Here is a 16,668-nt window from a genome sequence, read left to right as displayed (position 1 = left end):
TAAATCTTTTCTCCTTGCGGAGACCTGACAAACCAGTTCCGGCTGCCAGTGAGGAGTATTATAGCTGCAATGCTCCTCTGGGAAACAGCTCTCAGGATAACGCTTACTTCATCTGTGTGTGGCGAAGTCAAATTGATTTGTAATGGAAGGGGCAGCAATTTGCCATTCCTCTTGCTCCAAGTACCAACAAACAATAAGCAGTATATATTCAGAATATACTAGATTTGTATGTCTTAGTAAAGTAAGTATATCACCACTTCTTACCAACACAGTAGCGTCCATTCGGTGCCAATACAAAACCTGGTTTACAGATGCACTTAAAGCTGCCGTCCTCATTAATGCACATCCCGTTCAAGCACATATTTGTGGTGGCGCACTCATCGTGATCTGTGGGAAAGATCGTATTAGCTGATGGACCACACAAAAGCCTAATTATTTTTCCTTTTATTTATCTTACTGTTGTATATTTTTATCTGTCCAGCTGCAGCCAAATAAGCTGACATATGACCCAGGGATTTCATAAGCAATACAGTGTAATTTGAAATGACACTGAACCCAGCTCACAGTAGAGTTGCCAATTTATGCTTGTTTTATTGGCATCCTCAGGGGCCCTAATAGATGTGTAATGTAAGCTTAGAACAACAAGACGATGAGAAATATCTCATGGGTTTAAGCAGAATGATTAGTCGGAGTTTTTGTATGAAATTGTTAATTGGCTGTAAAGTGTAGACGAAGCGAACGATAACAAAATTTATGCATGATTTTACAAACCCACAGGAGAGTTAGAGGCAACATGGGCAAATGGCCTATTCTCCTGAATTCCCAATAATGTCAATTCAATGCTGTTGTGTAACTTATTGCGTACATTTAGTGAGCAGTAATACTTTTTCTTAAGGACAGTTTCCTACTGATTTTGACAAAGTTGTATTAGATTATCTTCAGCCTCGCAACCCATATATCACACTGTCATTGTAGGTTTCTTGTCTGGTCATGGGAACACCAGAGTAGTGTCCCACCGGGCAGGAGGGAAGGACCCATGGAGAGTGATGCAACACACAGAATACAATAGGAAAACAATACAACGATGGGCCCTCATGCTAAGGAGAGGGGAACAGGGTCACATCCTAACACTCACCTGATGCTGAACCCTGCACTCCCTAACATCCCTAGAGGGGTCCATCCCCTTGCAGTGGGTGAGCAGACCCCCTGCAAAAGGGAACATAGTTAACCCGGAAATGTTATTAATAAAAATGTTTTATTTGTATGTGCATGTGTATTGTGTTAGGGTACCCCTAGTGGCCGGGTGGGACGGCTGTCACCACAGTGGGGAGGAGCCGGCAGAGACAAGGGGAGGAGAGAGCAAGGGTGTGAGGAAAAGATTAGATCAAGGGAGCAGTCGTCTCGGGGACAGGAGCGGAGCAGCAGAGCCGGGGCAGAGTGTGGGAGCTGGAAATCAGGGAAGCCGGTGAGAAAAGGAGCGGGCGGAACCTCATAGTGTGAAGCAGTCCGGTGTGGGTCCGGGCTGTGGGTAGCCAGAAGTGGGAGCCGGGCGAAGTGGAGTAGTCAGGCACATCCCCACTGGAGGGGACGCAAGGACAGGCTTCCCCCAGCTAAGAAAGCGTATCATCACCTTTATTGCTTTGTTTGGGACTTTGTGAAGAATAAAAGAATGTTTGTTCATTGCATTGAACCCTGCCTGAAGAGTGTTTGTGCGCCGGATAACATCTGCACCACCACCACACTCTGCCCCACCAAGTCATCTCCTGTCCCCATAGTGACGGGGGAACCAGGGGTAAGCCTGATTGCAAGGGCCACGACTACCAGGCCAGAGGCACCCCTGGCACCCCGTTACATGTGGCGTAGTCGGCAGGATCCGAGTCCCCTGCCAGGGACCCAGGAGGCTGGAGATCGGGTCGTGCCTGAAGCACAGGATCCGGACCAGGATACAAGATTTCCAGTCCTGTGGTGGGAAGAGAACCCAGTACCCGTAGCGTTGGACCGGGTACAAGATGGCGGCAAGGAGGCCGTTATCTGTGAGGAAGAAAAGGCGCGGAAAGTTGGCGCCGAAAGAAGAGCCTGGGGCTGGCCGGTGCCGAAGAGAAAGCATGGAGTACTCCGCCCAAAGAGGGGAGGCGCCAGCTCCAGGGCATGGAAGAAGAAGAAAAAGAAGTACCTCAGCGGAGGAGTCAAGATGATGCGTGAGGCTGGGGGTGGGGTCCGTTTAAGAGCGGGAAACGAAGACCCGCCTCCACTCTTCCCAGTCTCAGCGTCGACACCACCGCCATCTCGGGCAGAGACGCCATCACCCCCAAGAGGAGCTGCAGCAGCTGTGCCGGTGGAGCCGCCTTTCGCCCCTGTGTCTTTCAGGCGAATCCGCCGCCAGCCGGGACAATCTCTGGGGGCCTATATCCAGGCTCAAGCAGAGGAGGAGAGCTGTGCACACTGGTGGCCGTCCAGAGGAGGAGAACTGGGCACACTGGTGGCCGTCCAGAGGAGGAGAACTGGGCACACTGGTGGCCGTCCAGAGGAGGAGAGCTGCGCACACTGGTGGCCGTCCAGAGGAGGAGAGCTGTGCACACTGGTGGCCGTCCAGAGGAGGAGAACTGGGCACACTGGTGGCCGTCCAGGGAATGGAAGAGGGCCTGGCCCCCAGAGTAAGTCACCACTGCTGATCTGTTGTTTAAGTCCGGCGCCGTTTAGCCGGCAGAAGTTCTTTTAAAGTTTCACGGGCCGTTGCCCCCTTCTGTGTGTTTGTACGGGCAGTCGCCCCATCTAAGACCGGGAGCGCTGTTGCCAAGCCTCCGGGCGCCCATCTAAGACCGGGAGCGCTGTTGAGCCTCCGGGCGCTAGTTGAAAGAAAGACCGGGAGCGCTGCAGAAACCGCCGGGCGCGGGACTGGTGCCCTCTGTGTGGGTGCTGCGCCTATTGTGGACGGTATTGCAGACTTTACGTGCTTCTGTGTGTTTTAAGTAAGAGCCGTGCCGGGAGGCTCGGGTTTTAAGAGGGGAGGTATGCAGTGGGTGAGCAGACCCCCTGCAAAAGGGAACATAGTTAACCCGGAAATGTTATTAATAAAAATGTTTTATTTGTATGTGCATGTGTATTGTGTTAGGGTACCCCTAGTGGCCGGGTGGGACGGCTGTCACCACAGTGGGGAGGAGCCGGCAGAGACAAGGGGAGGAGAGAGCAAGGGTGTGAGGAAAAGATTAGATCAAGGGAGCAGTCGTCTCGGGGACAGGAGCGGAGCAGCAGAGCCGGGGCAGAGTGTGGGAGCTGGAAATCAGGGAAGCCGGTGAGAAAAGGAGCGGGCGGAACCTCATAGTGTGAAGCAGTCCGGTGTGGGTCCGGGCTGTGGGTAGCCAGAAGTGGGAGCCGGGCGAAGTGGAGTAGTCAGGCACATCCCCACTGGAGGGGACGCAAGGACAGGCTTCCCCCAGCTAAGAAAGCGTATCATCACCTTTATTGCTTTGTTTGGGACTTTGTGAAGAATAAAAGAATGTTTGTTCATTGCATTGAACCCTGCCTGAAGAGTGTTTGTGCGCCGGATAACATCTGCACCACCACCACACTCTGCCCCACCAAGTCATCTCCTGTCCCCATAGTGACGGGGGAACCAGGGGTAAGCCTGATTGCAAGGGCCACGACTACCAGGCCAGAGGCACCCCTGGCACCCCGTTACACCCTCATGCGCTGATTACGTGCCTAGACCCTCAATAACCCTAAACTCACCCTGGCTGGTAAAAGCCAGCGAGACGCTAGTCTTGCCATTACAATAAAACAACATGAGATAGGAAAGACAAACGAGTGGGGAAAGACACAACAACAAGCACTCATAGGTTTCTTCAATAAGTAACTTCATAACTGCAATAGAAATAACACCACAGCTATGCAACAATGAGCTCATTCAACATGGTAAGCATAGGTATGAGCTATAGCTGGCATAGGGAGGAGTAAGGAGCAGATTTATAGCAGATGGGAGTGGCTGCAGCTGAAGTTACAACTATCTGTTAGAACTCTGCAGGATAGAAATGAACCTTAATCCCTTCAGTGCTCGATGGAATTAAATATGTTCAAACTTGGTAAATGGCGAGCGGGCACTAAAACGGATCTGCAATCCACAATGCACTGTGACCTTCTGATCCCAGAATATTCTGAAATCACTTAGGCCATGACACATTCATGACACCAGATTTCATAATTCTTGACTCCATGGGTGGGGGGACAAAAAAATAAAAAACTAATTGAAGAATATTTATATACACATGTGAAAAAAGGGGTACAAAATTGAGAAACAGGTTTGCACATCATTGAAAATTATTCTAAGAGCGTTTCTGAATACTGTGGGGTTCACAAGCTGCATTTTGTATGTTACGATAAATTAGACGTTGCATGCTTTAGATATATATCTGGTAAAAAAAAAATCCAACATATCTAATTAATTATTAAGATAAAAGTTATATTACAAACTACAAAGAATTGGTATTGTCCAACTTACCCACACAATTCTTTCCATCTGGAGTAGTTTCAAACCCAGCATTACAGATACACTGGAAACTGCCCTCAGTGTTCACACAGCGGCCATTTCTGCACATCACCCCATTCATGATGCATTCATCGATATCTGGAAAGATGGACAGTCAGGTTTAAAGATATTTATGAATTTGCGTCCAAATCAATCTTGGGATGTGAATATTCATGATTAGTAATTCTTAGACTGCATCTTGGCCAATGAAAAAGGTCATATCTAATTACTAAACAATTGCGACAGACATTTACGTATGTGACTTTGTAACTTCTGTCACACTAGTCATTATTATTACTCAGTTTTTAGTATTTGGGCTGTTGTTCACTTTTCATAACAAGCTTTGCCATATACAGTTAGGTCCAGAAATATTTGGACAGTGACACAAGTTTTGTTATTTTAGCTGTTTACAAAAACATGTTCAGAAATACAATTATATATATAATATGGGCTGAAAGGGCACACTCCCAACTGCAATATGAGAGTTTTCACATCCAAATCGGAGAAAGGGTTTAGGAATCATAGCTCTGTAATGCATAGCCTCCTCTTTTTAAAGGGACCAAAAGTAATTGGACAAGGGACTCTAAGGGCTGCAATTAACTCTGAAGGCGTCTCCCTCGTTAACCTGTAATCAATGAAGTAGTTAAAAGGTCTGGGGTTGATTACAAGTGTGTGGTTTTGCATTTGGAAGCTGTTGCTGTGACCAGACAACATGCGGTCTAAGGAACTCTCAATTGAGGTGAAGCAGAACATCCTGAGGCTGAAAAAAAAGAAAAAATCCATCAGAGAGATAGCAGACATGCTTGGAGTAGCAAAATCAACAGTCGGGTACATTCTGAGAAAAAAGGAATTGACTGGTGAGGTTTGGAACTCAAAAAGGCCTGGGCGTCCACGGATGATAACAGTGGTGGATGATCGCCGCATACTTTCTTTGGTGAAGAAGAACCCGTTCACAACATCAACTGAAGTCCAGAACACTCTCAGTGAAGTAGGTGTATCTGTCTCTAAGTCAACAGTAAAGAGAAGACTCCATGAAAGTAAATACAAAGGGTTCACATCTAGATGCAAATCATTCATCAATTCCAAAAATAGACAGGCCAGAGTTAAATTTGCTGAAAAACACCTCATGAAGCCAGCTCAGTTCTGGAAAAGTATTCTATGGACAGATGAGACAAAGATCAACCTGTACCAGAATGATGGGAAGAAAAAAGTTTGGAGAAGAAAGGGAACGGCACATGATCCAAGGCACACCACATCCTCTGTAAAACATGGTGGAGGCAACGTGATGGCATGGGCATGCATGGCTTTCAATGGCACTGGGTCACTTGTGTTTATTGATGACATAACAGCAGACAAGAGTAGCCGGATGAATTCTGAAGTGTACCGGGATATAATTTCAGCCCAGATTCAGCCAAATGCCGCAAAGTTGATCGGACGGCGCTTCATAGTACAGATGGACAATGACCTTAAGCATACAGCCAAAGCTACCCAGGAGTTCATGAGTGCAAAAAAGTGGAACATTCTGCAATGGCCAAGTCAATCACCAGATCTTAACCCAATTGAACATGCATTTCACTTGCTCAAATCCAGACTTAAGACGGAAAGACCCACAAACAAGCAAGACCTAAAGGCTGCGGCTGTAAAGGCCTGGCAAAGCATTAAGAAGGAGGAAACCCAGCGTTTGGTGATGTCCATGGGTTCCAGACTTAAGGCAGTGATTGCCTCCAAAGGATTCGCAACAAAATATTGAAAATAAAAATATTTTGTTTGGGTTTGGTTTATTTGTCCAATTACTTTTGACCTCCTAAAATGTGGAGTGTTTGTAAAGAAATGTGTACAATTCCTACAATTTCTATCAGATATTTTTGTTCAAACCTTCAAATTAAACGTTACAATCTGCACTTGAATTCTGTTGTAGAGGTTTCATTTCAAATCCAATGTGGTGGCATGCAGAGCCCAACTCGCGAAAATTGTGTCACTGTCCAAATATTTCTGGACCTAACTGTAATTCAATAGCTGTCGGAAAATACATATTGTATACTGAGAAATAATGAGTTAGACATCACCTACCGATGCAAGCTTGTTTCGTTGGGTTGCTCTGGAATCCTTCATGACACCTACAGTGGTATGATCCTTGTGTGTTCACACAGTCACCATGAATACATGGGCTGCTGGCGCACTCATCCACATCTGCAGGCAAAATAAAAGGAATTATTTTGCGTTCAAAACTCCCTAAATTTTGTTTAACACGTCTCTTGCCCGATTTTGTCTGAGCTGAGTATTGCCTACAGTCATATGACAAAGTTTGGGCACCCCTATTAATGTTAACCTTTTTTCTTTATAACAATTTGGGTTTTTGCAACAGCTATTTCAGTTTCATATATCTAATAACTGATGGACTCAGTAATATTTCTGGATTGAAATGAGGTTTATTGTGCTAACAGAAAATTTGCAATCCGCATTTAAACAAAATTTGACTGGTGCAAAAGTATGGGTACCTCAACATAAAAGTGACATTAATATTTTGTAGATCCTCCTTTTGCAAAAATAACAGCCTCTAGTCGCTTCCTGTAGCTTTTAATGAGTTCCTGGATTATGGATGAAGGTATATTTGACCATTCCTGTTTACAAAACAATTCCAGTTCAGTTAAGTTTGATGGTCGCCGAGCATGGACAGCACGCTTCAAATCATCCCACAGATGTTCAATGATATTTAGGTCTGGGGACTGGGATGGCCATTCCAGAACATTGTAATTGTTCCTCTGCATGAATGCCTGAGTAGATTTGGAGCGGTGTTTTGGATCATTGTCTTGCTGAAATATCCATCTCCTGCGTAACTTCAACTTCGTCACTGATTCTTGCACATTATTGTCAAGAATCTGCTGATACTGAGTTGAATCCATGCGACCCTTCACTTCAACAAGATTCCCGGTGTCGGCATTGGCCACACAGCCCCAAAGCATGATGGAACCTCCACCAAATTTTACTGTGGGTAGCAAGTGCTTTTCTTGGAATGCGGTGGTGTTTATGCCTCCATGCATAACGCCTATTTGTAAGACCAAACAACTCAATCTTTATTTCATCAGTCCACAGGACCTTCTTCCAAAACGTAACTGGCTTGTCCAAATGTGCTTTTGCATACCTCAGACGACTCTGTTTGTGGCGTGCTTGCAGAAACGGCTTCTTTCATATCCCTCTCCAATACAGCTTCTCCTTGAGCATAGTGCGCTGTATTGTTGACCGATGCACATTGACACCATCTCCAGCAAGATGATGCTGCAGGTCTTTGGAGGTGGTCTGTGGATTGTCCTTGACTGTTCTCATCATTCTTCTTCTCTGCCCTTCTGATATTTTTCTTGGCCTGCCACTTCTGGGCTTAACAAGAACTGTACCTGTGTTCTTCCATTTCCTTACTATGTTCCTGACAGTGGAAACTGACAGTTTAAATCTCTGAGACAACTTTTTGTATCCTTCCCCTGAACAACTATGTTGAATAATCTTTGTTTTCAGATCATTTGAGAGTTGTTTTGAGGAGCCCATGATGCCACTCTTCATAGGAGATTCAAATAGGAGAACAACTTGCAAGTGGCCACCTTAAATACCTTTTCTCATGATTGGATACACCTGCCTAAGAAGTTCAAAGCTCAATGAGGTTACAAAACCAATTTAGTGCTTTAGTAAGTCAGTAAAAAGTAGTTAGTAGGGTTCAAATCAAGAAATTCATAAGTGTGCCCATACTTTTGCACCGGTCAAATTTTGTTTAAATGCGGATTGCACATTTTCTATTAGTACAATAAATCTCATTTCAATAACAGAAATATTACTGAGTCCATCAGTTATTAGATATATGAAACTGAATAGCTGTTGCAAAAACCCAAATTGTTATAAAGAAAAAAGGTTAACATTAATAGGGGTGCCCAAACTTTTTCATATGACTGTATATCTTATATTATAAAGAATACAAGTGAAGTCTAATTTTCTTCCCTGTAATGGTAACTGACATGTTTTCAGATGCTACTTTTATAATCATCCATGTTATCTCTGGTGACCACAAGAGATGGAATTCAAACTTACCAGCTTTGCCAAATTTTTCCCCAACATTTGATTTGCGGTGAATAATTTAATCACAAATCTAAATACTATAAGGTCTCTAGTTGCCTGGAAAATACACGTATAAAGGCCCCGTCACACGCAACGATGTATCTAAAGATATATCGCCGGGGTCATGGATTCCTGACGCACATCTGGCATGGTTAGCGACGTTGTTGCACCAACGAGCGACCGTTAACGATGGAAAATACTCACCAAATCGTCCATCATTGACACGTCGTTCATTTTCAAAAAATCGTTGATTGCTGAGGTCGCAGGTAGTTCGTCGTTCCCGCGGTGTCAAACGTAGCGATGTGTGCTGTCTCGGGAACAACGAACTACAGGTTACCTGCGGCCGCCGCCAATGCGGAAGGAAGGAGGTGGGCGGGATGTTACGGCCGCTCATCTCCGCCCCTCCGCCCCTCCGCTTCTATTAGGCGGCTGCTCAGTGACGCCGCTGTGACGCCGCACGAACCGCCCCCTTAGAAAGGAGGCGGTTCACCGCCAACAGTGACATCGCTAGGCAGGTAAGTCCGTGTAACAGCTCTGAACGATATTGTGCACCCCGGGCAGCGATTTGCCCGTGACGTACAAACAACGGGGGCGGGTACGCTAGCGATATCGCTGCGTGTGACGGGGCCTTTAGACTCAGAAGTCTCCTAGGAGTGTACTGAACCCATTTTTAGCTCTTTAACACAAACACAATTTCATTTTTGTTTAATTGATCTCATTCTATCTGGCTAGAGTAAAAGAGATGATAACCAGTGGTAACCTTCAGCTTATATTTGGGTGGTTGTACGGATCTAATATTGGACTATTAGAACAACAAAGTGAGCAATATATATATATATATATTTCTTTTAAAACACACACTGTGTGAGGTAGACAGTTGTGTTTAATTTTCTAAAATGGGAAGATTTTTCATTTGCATTTTAAAAATATGGAGCTGAATAAATTCTTCTGTGACACACAAGCCTTGGTTTCAGGGGTTTTGTTTAGTAGCACAATTAAGACACAATGGTATTAAAATGCCCTTCTTGTTTACAGTATGTGAAGAATTAAAATGATGCTGTTATTAAGGTACTCTATATCACAGATCAATTAATTCACAATCACATTGACAATACAGATACAGCACCTCCTTACATCACTTACATTTTTGGATTATTATTCACAGACTGAGACACTTCAGCAGTAGTACACCACAATCAGATTAGGCTCTTTTCTATCCCTATGTGTAATGAGCTGTGCGCTCTGACCATCTATTCCTAGCCTGTAATATTCTAAGATGGCGCTGCTTGGCTGGCACTAATCTTTTATACTGGCTGTGATAGACACCCCTGAATGTTTGTTATAAACTATGTGATGTGATAGTGTGGCGCCCTGGACTAGCCAGGTCGTCACAGATAACATACAAACACCCCCCACCCCCCATTAGACAGGGACACCAGCCAAACAAAAATCCTTGTTGCCTCCCTCCAGTGTCTGATGTCCACACCAGGTGGGGCGGAACCAAGCGGTTGGCCCTACCCACCAAGGAGTTCACAGGCCTGGAGGCGGGAAAAGTGACAGAAGTGTGTAGGAGTTTGAAGTGAGAGGAGTGAGCACTTGGGTGTCTGGGTTTGTGGCCCAGGCACTGACAGCAAGGTTAGCAGACGATGGTGGCCGTCTGCAGGAGTGGTGGAGCAACGCGGAACCGTAGGACCGGGGACGGGCGACGGCCCGCCAGTAACGACCGGGGAGCAAAGTGAAGCCGGCACACACAGGCAGGGCCATCGGACCCCGACCAGGCTTGGAGCCGCCGACAATAGTCAGATCCGAATGTGACTGGAACCCCAGGGGTTTCACAACAGCAAAAGTCCCGATTGAAGGCAACAGCCCACACTGTGAGGGTATACAGCTACCGCCTAAGGCTAGAGACCCAAGGGCCAGCGTCTGCGGGCAAACGGCCTCCTCCGGTACCCATACACCGGGGAGCGGACTACCGTTGGGAATCCATAGTAGTCAGAAAGATAACATTAAGGTGCAGGGAAAGACAGCTGCCATCACCTGTCCGGGGAGAAGCACTGCAGTCGGCTGCAGGACCCGTCCATCCAGCCGTTTGGTTTACCGAGGACTTTGTACCTTTCTTGCTGAGTGAGTACACCCGTGCCATCCGGCACCGCGCCGCACTGTCCCTGCAACCCTGCACCTCACCAACCCTGCCTCCCCGTCACATCATCGGGCCCTGGGACCACCAACCCCTACCCACGGAGGGAGAAAACAACATCACAGCTGCTCCTTGCCATCGCTCCCGGGATCCCCGTCAACAGCAGCGGTGGTGCCTATCTTCACCACGACCCGTGGGTGGCATCACGGACTAAATCTCCCAAACCAACCACCCCTTTCACTCACGGGCGAGGAGCGCCGCTCGAGTCCCCGGATCCGACCCACCGCTCAAGCCTCCAAGCAGCAGCAGCAGCTGCAGCAGCGCCGGACCCGAGCGTTAGCGAGAGCGCAGCAGCGACGGCGTCCTCCCTGCCCGCGACAATAGCTACCGTGCATTATGGTAAAACAGCCACAACTGATTCCAATAGCCCGCTCATTGAGTCTTCAGCAGTGTATGACATGGTCTCAGGCTTTTTTTGTGGGATTCTGGCGAATCGAATCACAAAATGTCTAAATACCTGAGGACCTATAAATTTGAGGAAAATCTGACAGTTAGCAATGGATCTCTCTGATCATCTACATTGGCCTCCATAAAAATTATAAATCTTTTTTTTTTTAATCTAAGGCTAGAAGCACATAATGCTGACTCAGTAAGTTCTTGTGCATATACAGTAACTTAAGTCTGTCTTCTGCAGGGTAACTTAATTGATATACAGCCTAAACCTGATTTATAAAACTGATTTTTTGTTATGGAATCTTTTCATCTTGTCCAATTTTACATTTACCTGTAGCCTCTATAAAATGATTTTTCGCATTGATTTTTTTTTAACTCACCTATACATTCCAGTCGGCTGTCCTGTTTATAACCCATATTGCATTCACATCGATAACTGGATGGTGTGGGGATACAACGCCCATTCTGGCACAAGTTGGTGAAGTGTTTGCAGATATCTCCAGTCTGGTTCAGTGTTGCTGTTCCTATTGGAGAGAATAGGTTTACACAAAAAACAAGAGGCTAGAATGAATCTGTTTTGCACATTATTCTCTCTGGGCCTTTCTGTCTCAGATTTATTTTTTCCCACTGGATATTCCTACATCTTGTTTTAGGCATAATTAGCAATAATGAAGGAACCAACTGACATTAAACTTGAGAAAATGTAAAGTACGTGTTTAATAATATTATCAAAACTCTTTTATGTTGATATTGTGCCTAGAGTTGTCCATTGCTTTCTGAGCTTTATGGCTAACAGATTGTCTAATAAATATCAAAACTTTTCTCCTAAACTTTTATCTTACCAATTTCTGTGCCCACGCTAGGTAATCCAGATATTGGTCCTTGGCCGTTAGGTCCAACCCCAATAGGGCCAAATATATTAGGTCCAGTTCCACCATTAACTCCTGGTCCAACTCCACCTATTCCAATTCCAGGATAGGTTCCTGGGTATGCAGGGCCTAGAGGTAGGCTTTCAATACAAAGTCTTCGGTATTCATCTAAAAATGTTACATAATATTCTGTTAGTAATGCAATTTCTTTGACTTGTAAAAGATATTGGCCTCAATTTATATAAAAAATCTGACATGAATAAATTTGAAAAACTTTTACTGAAGAGGAGTTGAGCTAAAATGTTGTCAATGTTAGTGTTTTTCCAACAGTTTTGCCTAGCTCCACCAAAATGGGTAGAGTTGGGGTGGCACGGAGATGTGCTTGTCTAATTCATGACAAGCTGTGGCATTCTTTATGCCAGTAGTCTTACTCTAGTCTAGTCTAGAAAATTCTTTAGATCACCTTCATGGTCTTTGAGAAAGATGTTTGCAGACACTTTCTCAAGAACATGAAAATGATCTAATGAATTTTCAATTCTTTGGGGTGGAAAGAGTTAATTGCCCTGTCGGAAGGGGGAGATGCAGAAGGGCTCTGTTTAACCGGGAAGCCTACTGGATACTTATTTTAAGTTCATCATATCTTCAAGGTTTAAACAAAAGAACTGATTGAATTCTACATTATTAGTTAGGAGATGTAATATATTACTAGAATGATTTTAAACTTTTTATGACAAAATTGTTGTGAATACATTTTCCAGTTTGGGGCTCCCTCTTGTGGTCAGTGCTGGCGGTGCAGTTGATGTGTCAAATGAAAGCCACACACCTGTGGAGAACTGGCAATCAGGCTCAGATTAGGCTATTTAACTGAGTAGTTTTCTCTTGTTACTTGCTGGTGCTTAATGGTCTCCTGTGTATTAAAGACATTCTGTAACCAGCGTAGCTCACTACCAGAACTCCTCTCAGATAAGTGGTCTTTGTACCTCTGCTGTTTGTTTTCCATTTTCTTGTTGTTTTTTCTGCTGTGATACCAATGATTGATGCCTATTTTTTCTGTGTAGAGTTCTTGGTGGAATGGCATCATTCCCTGCTGGGAGTGTCTGTATACTTAGCTCCATGATTCTGCAAGGTATGGCGTTTGTCATGCTTGGTATTAATTCAGTCCCTCATCTGTATTAGTGTTTTTGGATCCCAGTAACATCAGAGTGCTGATACAGTGGGGGAGAGGTTGTGTGACCTCAGGATTTTTCCATATTAGAAGTGAGAAGTGCTGGTATATATTAGGGTTTTTTACGACTGCAGACAATTGCTCCTTCCTATCCTTTCCTATAAAGATAGTTTGGGGCTCACCTTTGCTGAATCTGTCTTCTGTCTTTTCTAGCTTTGTATTGTGTTTTTCTATATCACCATAGCCTTTACATGTGGGGGGGGGGCTATCTATCTATGTGGACTACTCTGAGGCAGATTAGCTTTCTTATATCTCTATCTGTGACAATATTTAGTTGTCCGGCTGTGTCGAGACGACTAGGTCATTGTAAGCTCATCCCACTGCTACTTCTAGTTGTGTGTCAGGATTAGGTCTGCAATCTGTTAAAATTCTAGCCACTCTGTTACCATTTGGGATTCCGCATTTTTTTGATCTTCCTCGGTCCCGGAATCATAACACAAAATGCTCTTCTTTGGATAATACTAATGGTTTTGTTTAAATAATTAAAATCATTTATCATGTGTCTTGAGGAGTGGTCATCTGGATAAAGTAAAAGTTTTGTATTTTATGGAATTGCTAGTTCGACTAGTGACTTTTGGATGACTTAGGGTCTCAGTCCTGTATTCAAAAATTTCTTGTTCTACAGAACTTACCGCTCCCTCTGACCGGACACATCTCAGGGATCTGGCCTAATGCCCAGCATCGCCCATTATCACAGCAACATTGTCCTTTAGTGTATTGGCCTGGAAGTTCTCCAGCACATCGACCCCCAATTAATGCAGATAAACAGCTTCCAGTTCTCTGATCTGGAAAAGAAATGTTTAATAGATTTTCAACTTTTTTTTAATTCAAAATAAAAAAATATTCAGACGACTATGATTGTTATAGCTCAGTTAATGGGTTGCCTAGTCTAAACCTTCTCTTTCCTATAAGAATTTAGATATGACAGTTTCTAATACAGTGTGGGAGACCATAATCTATGAATGCCATCAAAGCAAAAATTGTTATCCTGAAAAGAAAATCAAATAATTTTTCATTTTTTCATTAATGTAAAGGGGCTTTCTTTTTGTGGGATGAGTTACACCATTTTGGGATATGTATCACTTCTTAGCTGATTTTTATTAAATGGAATGTGCCATAAAAAAATTTTTTTTCAACAATTGACAAAAATGTCAAGTATTATTGTTTTGATTTTGTTAAATAATGACTTTGTTTTGTAATAAAATAAGAAAAATGATTAAAAAAATATAACAAATTTAAATGAAATAGTGGCTCAAAACTTTAAATGATTTTGCACAATGAGGATAGAGTTTCTTAAGTGTCATGTATAGCGGTCATAGAGGAGAGCAAAAATAATATAGAATTGCCCTAACCTGCTGGGCAAAGGTAGAGCAATACAGTAGATGTAGTACTGCACTTTACTGCAGGGAGGTGCTGCTGGACCGCTAGTTACTGTGTATGAGATGTCATAATTCACCTATTTTACCTGTGTAAGGTGCATGTCAAGTGACAGGACCTTTCAAGCAAATCACATGTACCACAGATCGCCACTATCTGTTGAATGTTAAATGTGATTTCAAGAAATAATGGTTTCAAAAGACCATTGTAAGCTAAAAGTAATGTAATCTGAGCGTCAGAATTTAGACAGCATAGCCCCTCACTTAGCCCTAAAAGCCGCTTTACACGCTGCGACATTGCTAGCTATGTTGCTAGCGATCGCACCCGCCCCCGTCGTTTGTGCGTCACGGGCAAATCGCTGCCCGTGGCGAACAATATCGTTAGTGCGCCTCACACGAACTTACCTTCCCAACGACGTCGCTGTGGCTGCCGAAAAATCTTTTTTCTAAGGGGGCGGTTTGTGCGGCGTCACAGCGACGTCACACAGCGGGCCACCAAAAGAAGCGGAGGGGCGGAGAGCAGCCGCATAAACGTCACTCCCACCTCGTTGCTGGAGGACGCAGGAACGCTGTTGTTCGTCGTTCCTGGGGTGTCACATGTAGCAATATGTGCTGCCTCAGGAACGACGAACAACCTGAGTCCAGAACGAGCAACGATATTTTTAAAATGAACGACGTGTCAACAATCAACGATTTGGTGAGTATTTGGGATCGTTAGCGGTCGCTTGCACGTGTCACACGCAGCCACGTCGCTAACGAGGCCGGATGTGTGTCATGAATTCCGTGACCCCCAGCGGCATCTCGTTAGCGATGTCGTTGCGTGTAATGGGGCCTTTAGGTTCTGAGGTCAAAGAGAGGGGCTATGCTATCTGAATTCACATTGAAGGCAATGGTAATAGTAACAGCATTAGATTCATTTTTCATATGCTGCAGAATTGGCAAAAGTGGCCATAGACATTTTCATAGACATTTTATATTACAGATATGTTAATGACAAGGATGCCGACTTGATTTTTTTTTTTCTAGACCACTTATTTAAAAATCATGGACATAATGTCCAATTTTCATAGTGCAAAAGCACGGAGGTGCTCACTGCTTATCAGACGCTCCATATTCATGAAGAGATGTGCACAACTTCATAAATAAGGAGCGTCAGTTTATAGACATTATATACATTTACTGTATATACTCCAGGTCCTAATTAAATAAGCTCATTCTTATTTTCAAGGCTGCCTCATTTTGCTAAAATAGCTTCGTCATATACTAGTAAATTGTGTATACACCTAGTATTTAAATGTCAATAGTGGAGGCATAGTGATGGCAGAGGACTACTTGTATAAAATGAAGAAAAATGGGTTCTCCTTTACATTTTGAAAGATATTCTAGCCTACAAACCCATTATTATCTGGGCAGATTCTAATATATTGTATTAGATGGCATATACTGTATATTTATGAAGTAAAGGATGGGCATTGTCTAAACAGTTCCACTGACGGATGAAACCCTGGACGATCAACATAAATCACTATTTGTGTACCATGATGTTCCATTTTAAGAAAATTATAATTTGTTGATAAAAGAGACCATGGAATAATGAAATACAACATACTAACGTGCATGGTTATTGTCTCAAGGGAAAAGGTTAGGATATGAGGAATTTAATAGGTGTATGGAATGTAGTCACCACCTGGAATGCCTTTCTGCCATTGAGGAGTGGGCTTTGGAGACTGAGAAACATTTTAATAGAGACCAGGTGTTAAAGGTTGTATAAAACGGACGCGTTCACTATATGAAACAGGTATGATATTTCTGTGCCTGTAAAATAGATGAAGGTCTGTTTTTTACTATAAGGAGTGAAAGCTATCTACATGAGGATATTGATAACTGCGGGACGACATTTCTTGCAAGGGCTTATTTTATAAGAGAGAAGCTTGCAATGATTTTACATTCCAGAAGGCATTTTGTATGATCTCTATGGACTGCAT

At 43.9% G+C, this 16,668-nt stretch overlaps 1 protein-coding gene across 1 annotated transcript in view; it reads right to left on the bottom strand.

Annotated features, from left to right (window-relative positions):
- Positions 1 to 16,668, bottom strand: part of LOC142314091 (fibrillin-2-like) — a 272,627-nt gene that overhangs the window by 60,234 nt on the left and 195,725 nt on the right. Inside the window, exons 9-14 of the mRNA XM_075352444.1 lie at positions 13,940 to 14,092; positions 12,056 to 12,250; positions 11,594 to 11,737; positions 6,593 to 6,712; positions 4,496 to 4,621; positions 265 to 387 (exon numbers count right to left, since the gene is read on the bottom strand). Of these exons, the coding sequence (XP_075208559.1) occupies positions 265 to 387; positions 4,496 to 4,621; positions 6,593 to 6,712; positions 11,594 to 11,737; positions 12,056 to 12,250; positions 13,940 to 14,092 (861 nt within the window). The remainder of the gene's footprint in view (positions 1 to 264; positions 388 to 4,495; positions 4,622 to 6,592; positions 6,713 to 11,593; positions 11,738 to 12,055; positions 12,251 to 13,939; positions 14,093 to 16,668) is intronic.

This window comes from Anomaloglossus baeobatrachus, chromosome 1, assembly GCF_048569485.1.
Source record: "Anomaloglossus baeobatrachus isolate aAnoBae1 chromosome 1, aAnoBae1.hap1, whole genome shotgun sequence".
NCBI classification, from domain to species: Eukaryota; Metazoa; Chordata; class Amphibia; order Anura; family Aromobatidae; genus Anomaloglossus; species Anomaloglossus baeobatrachus.
Note: the sequence above shows the minus strand (reverse complement) of the source record. Positions and strands in the feature narration are given on the sequence as shown.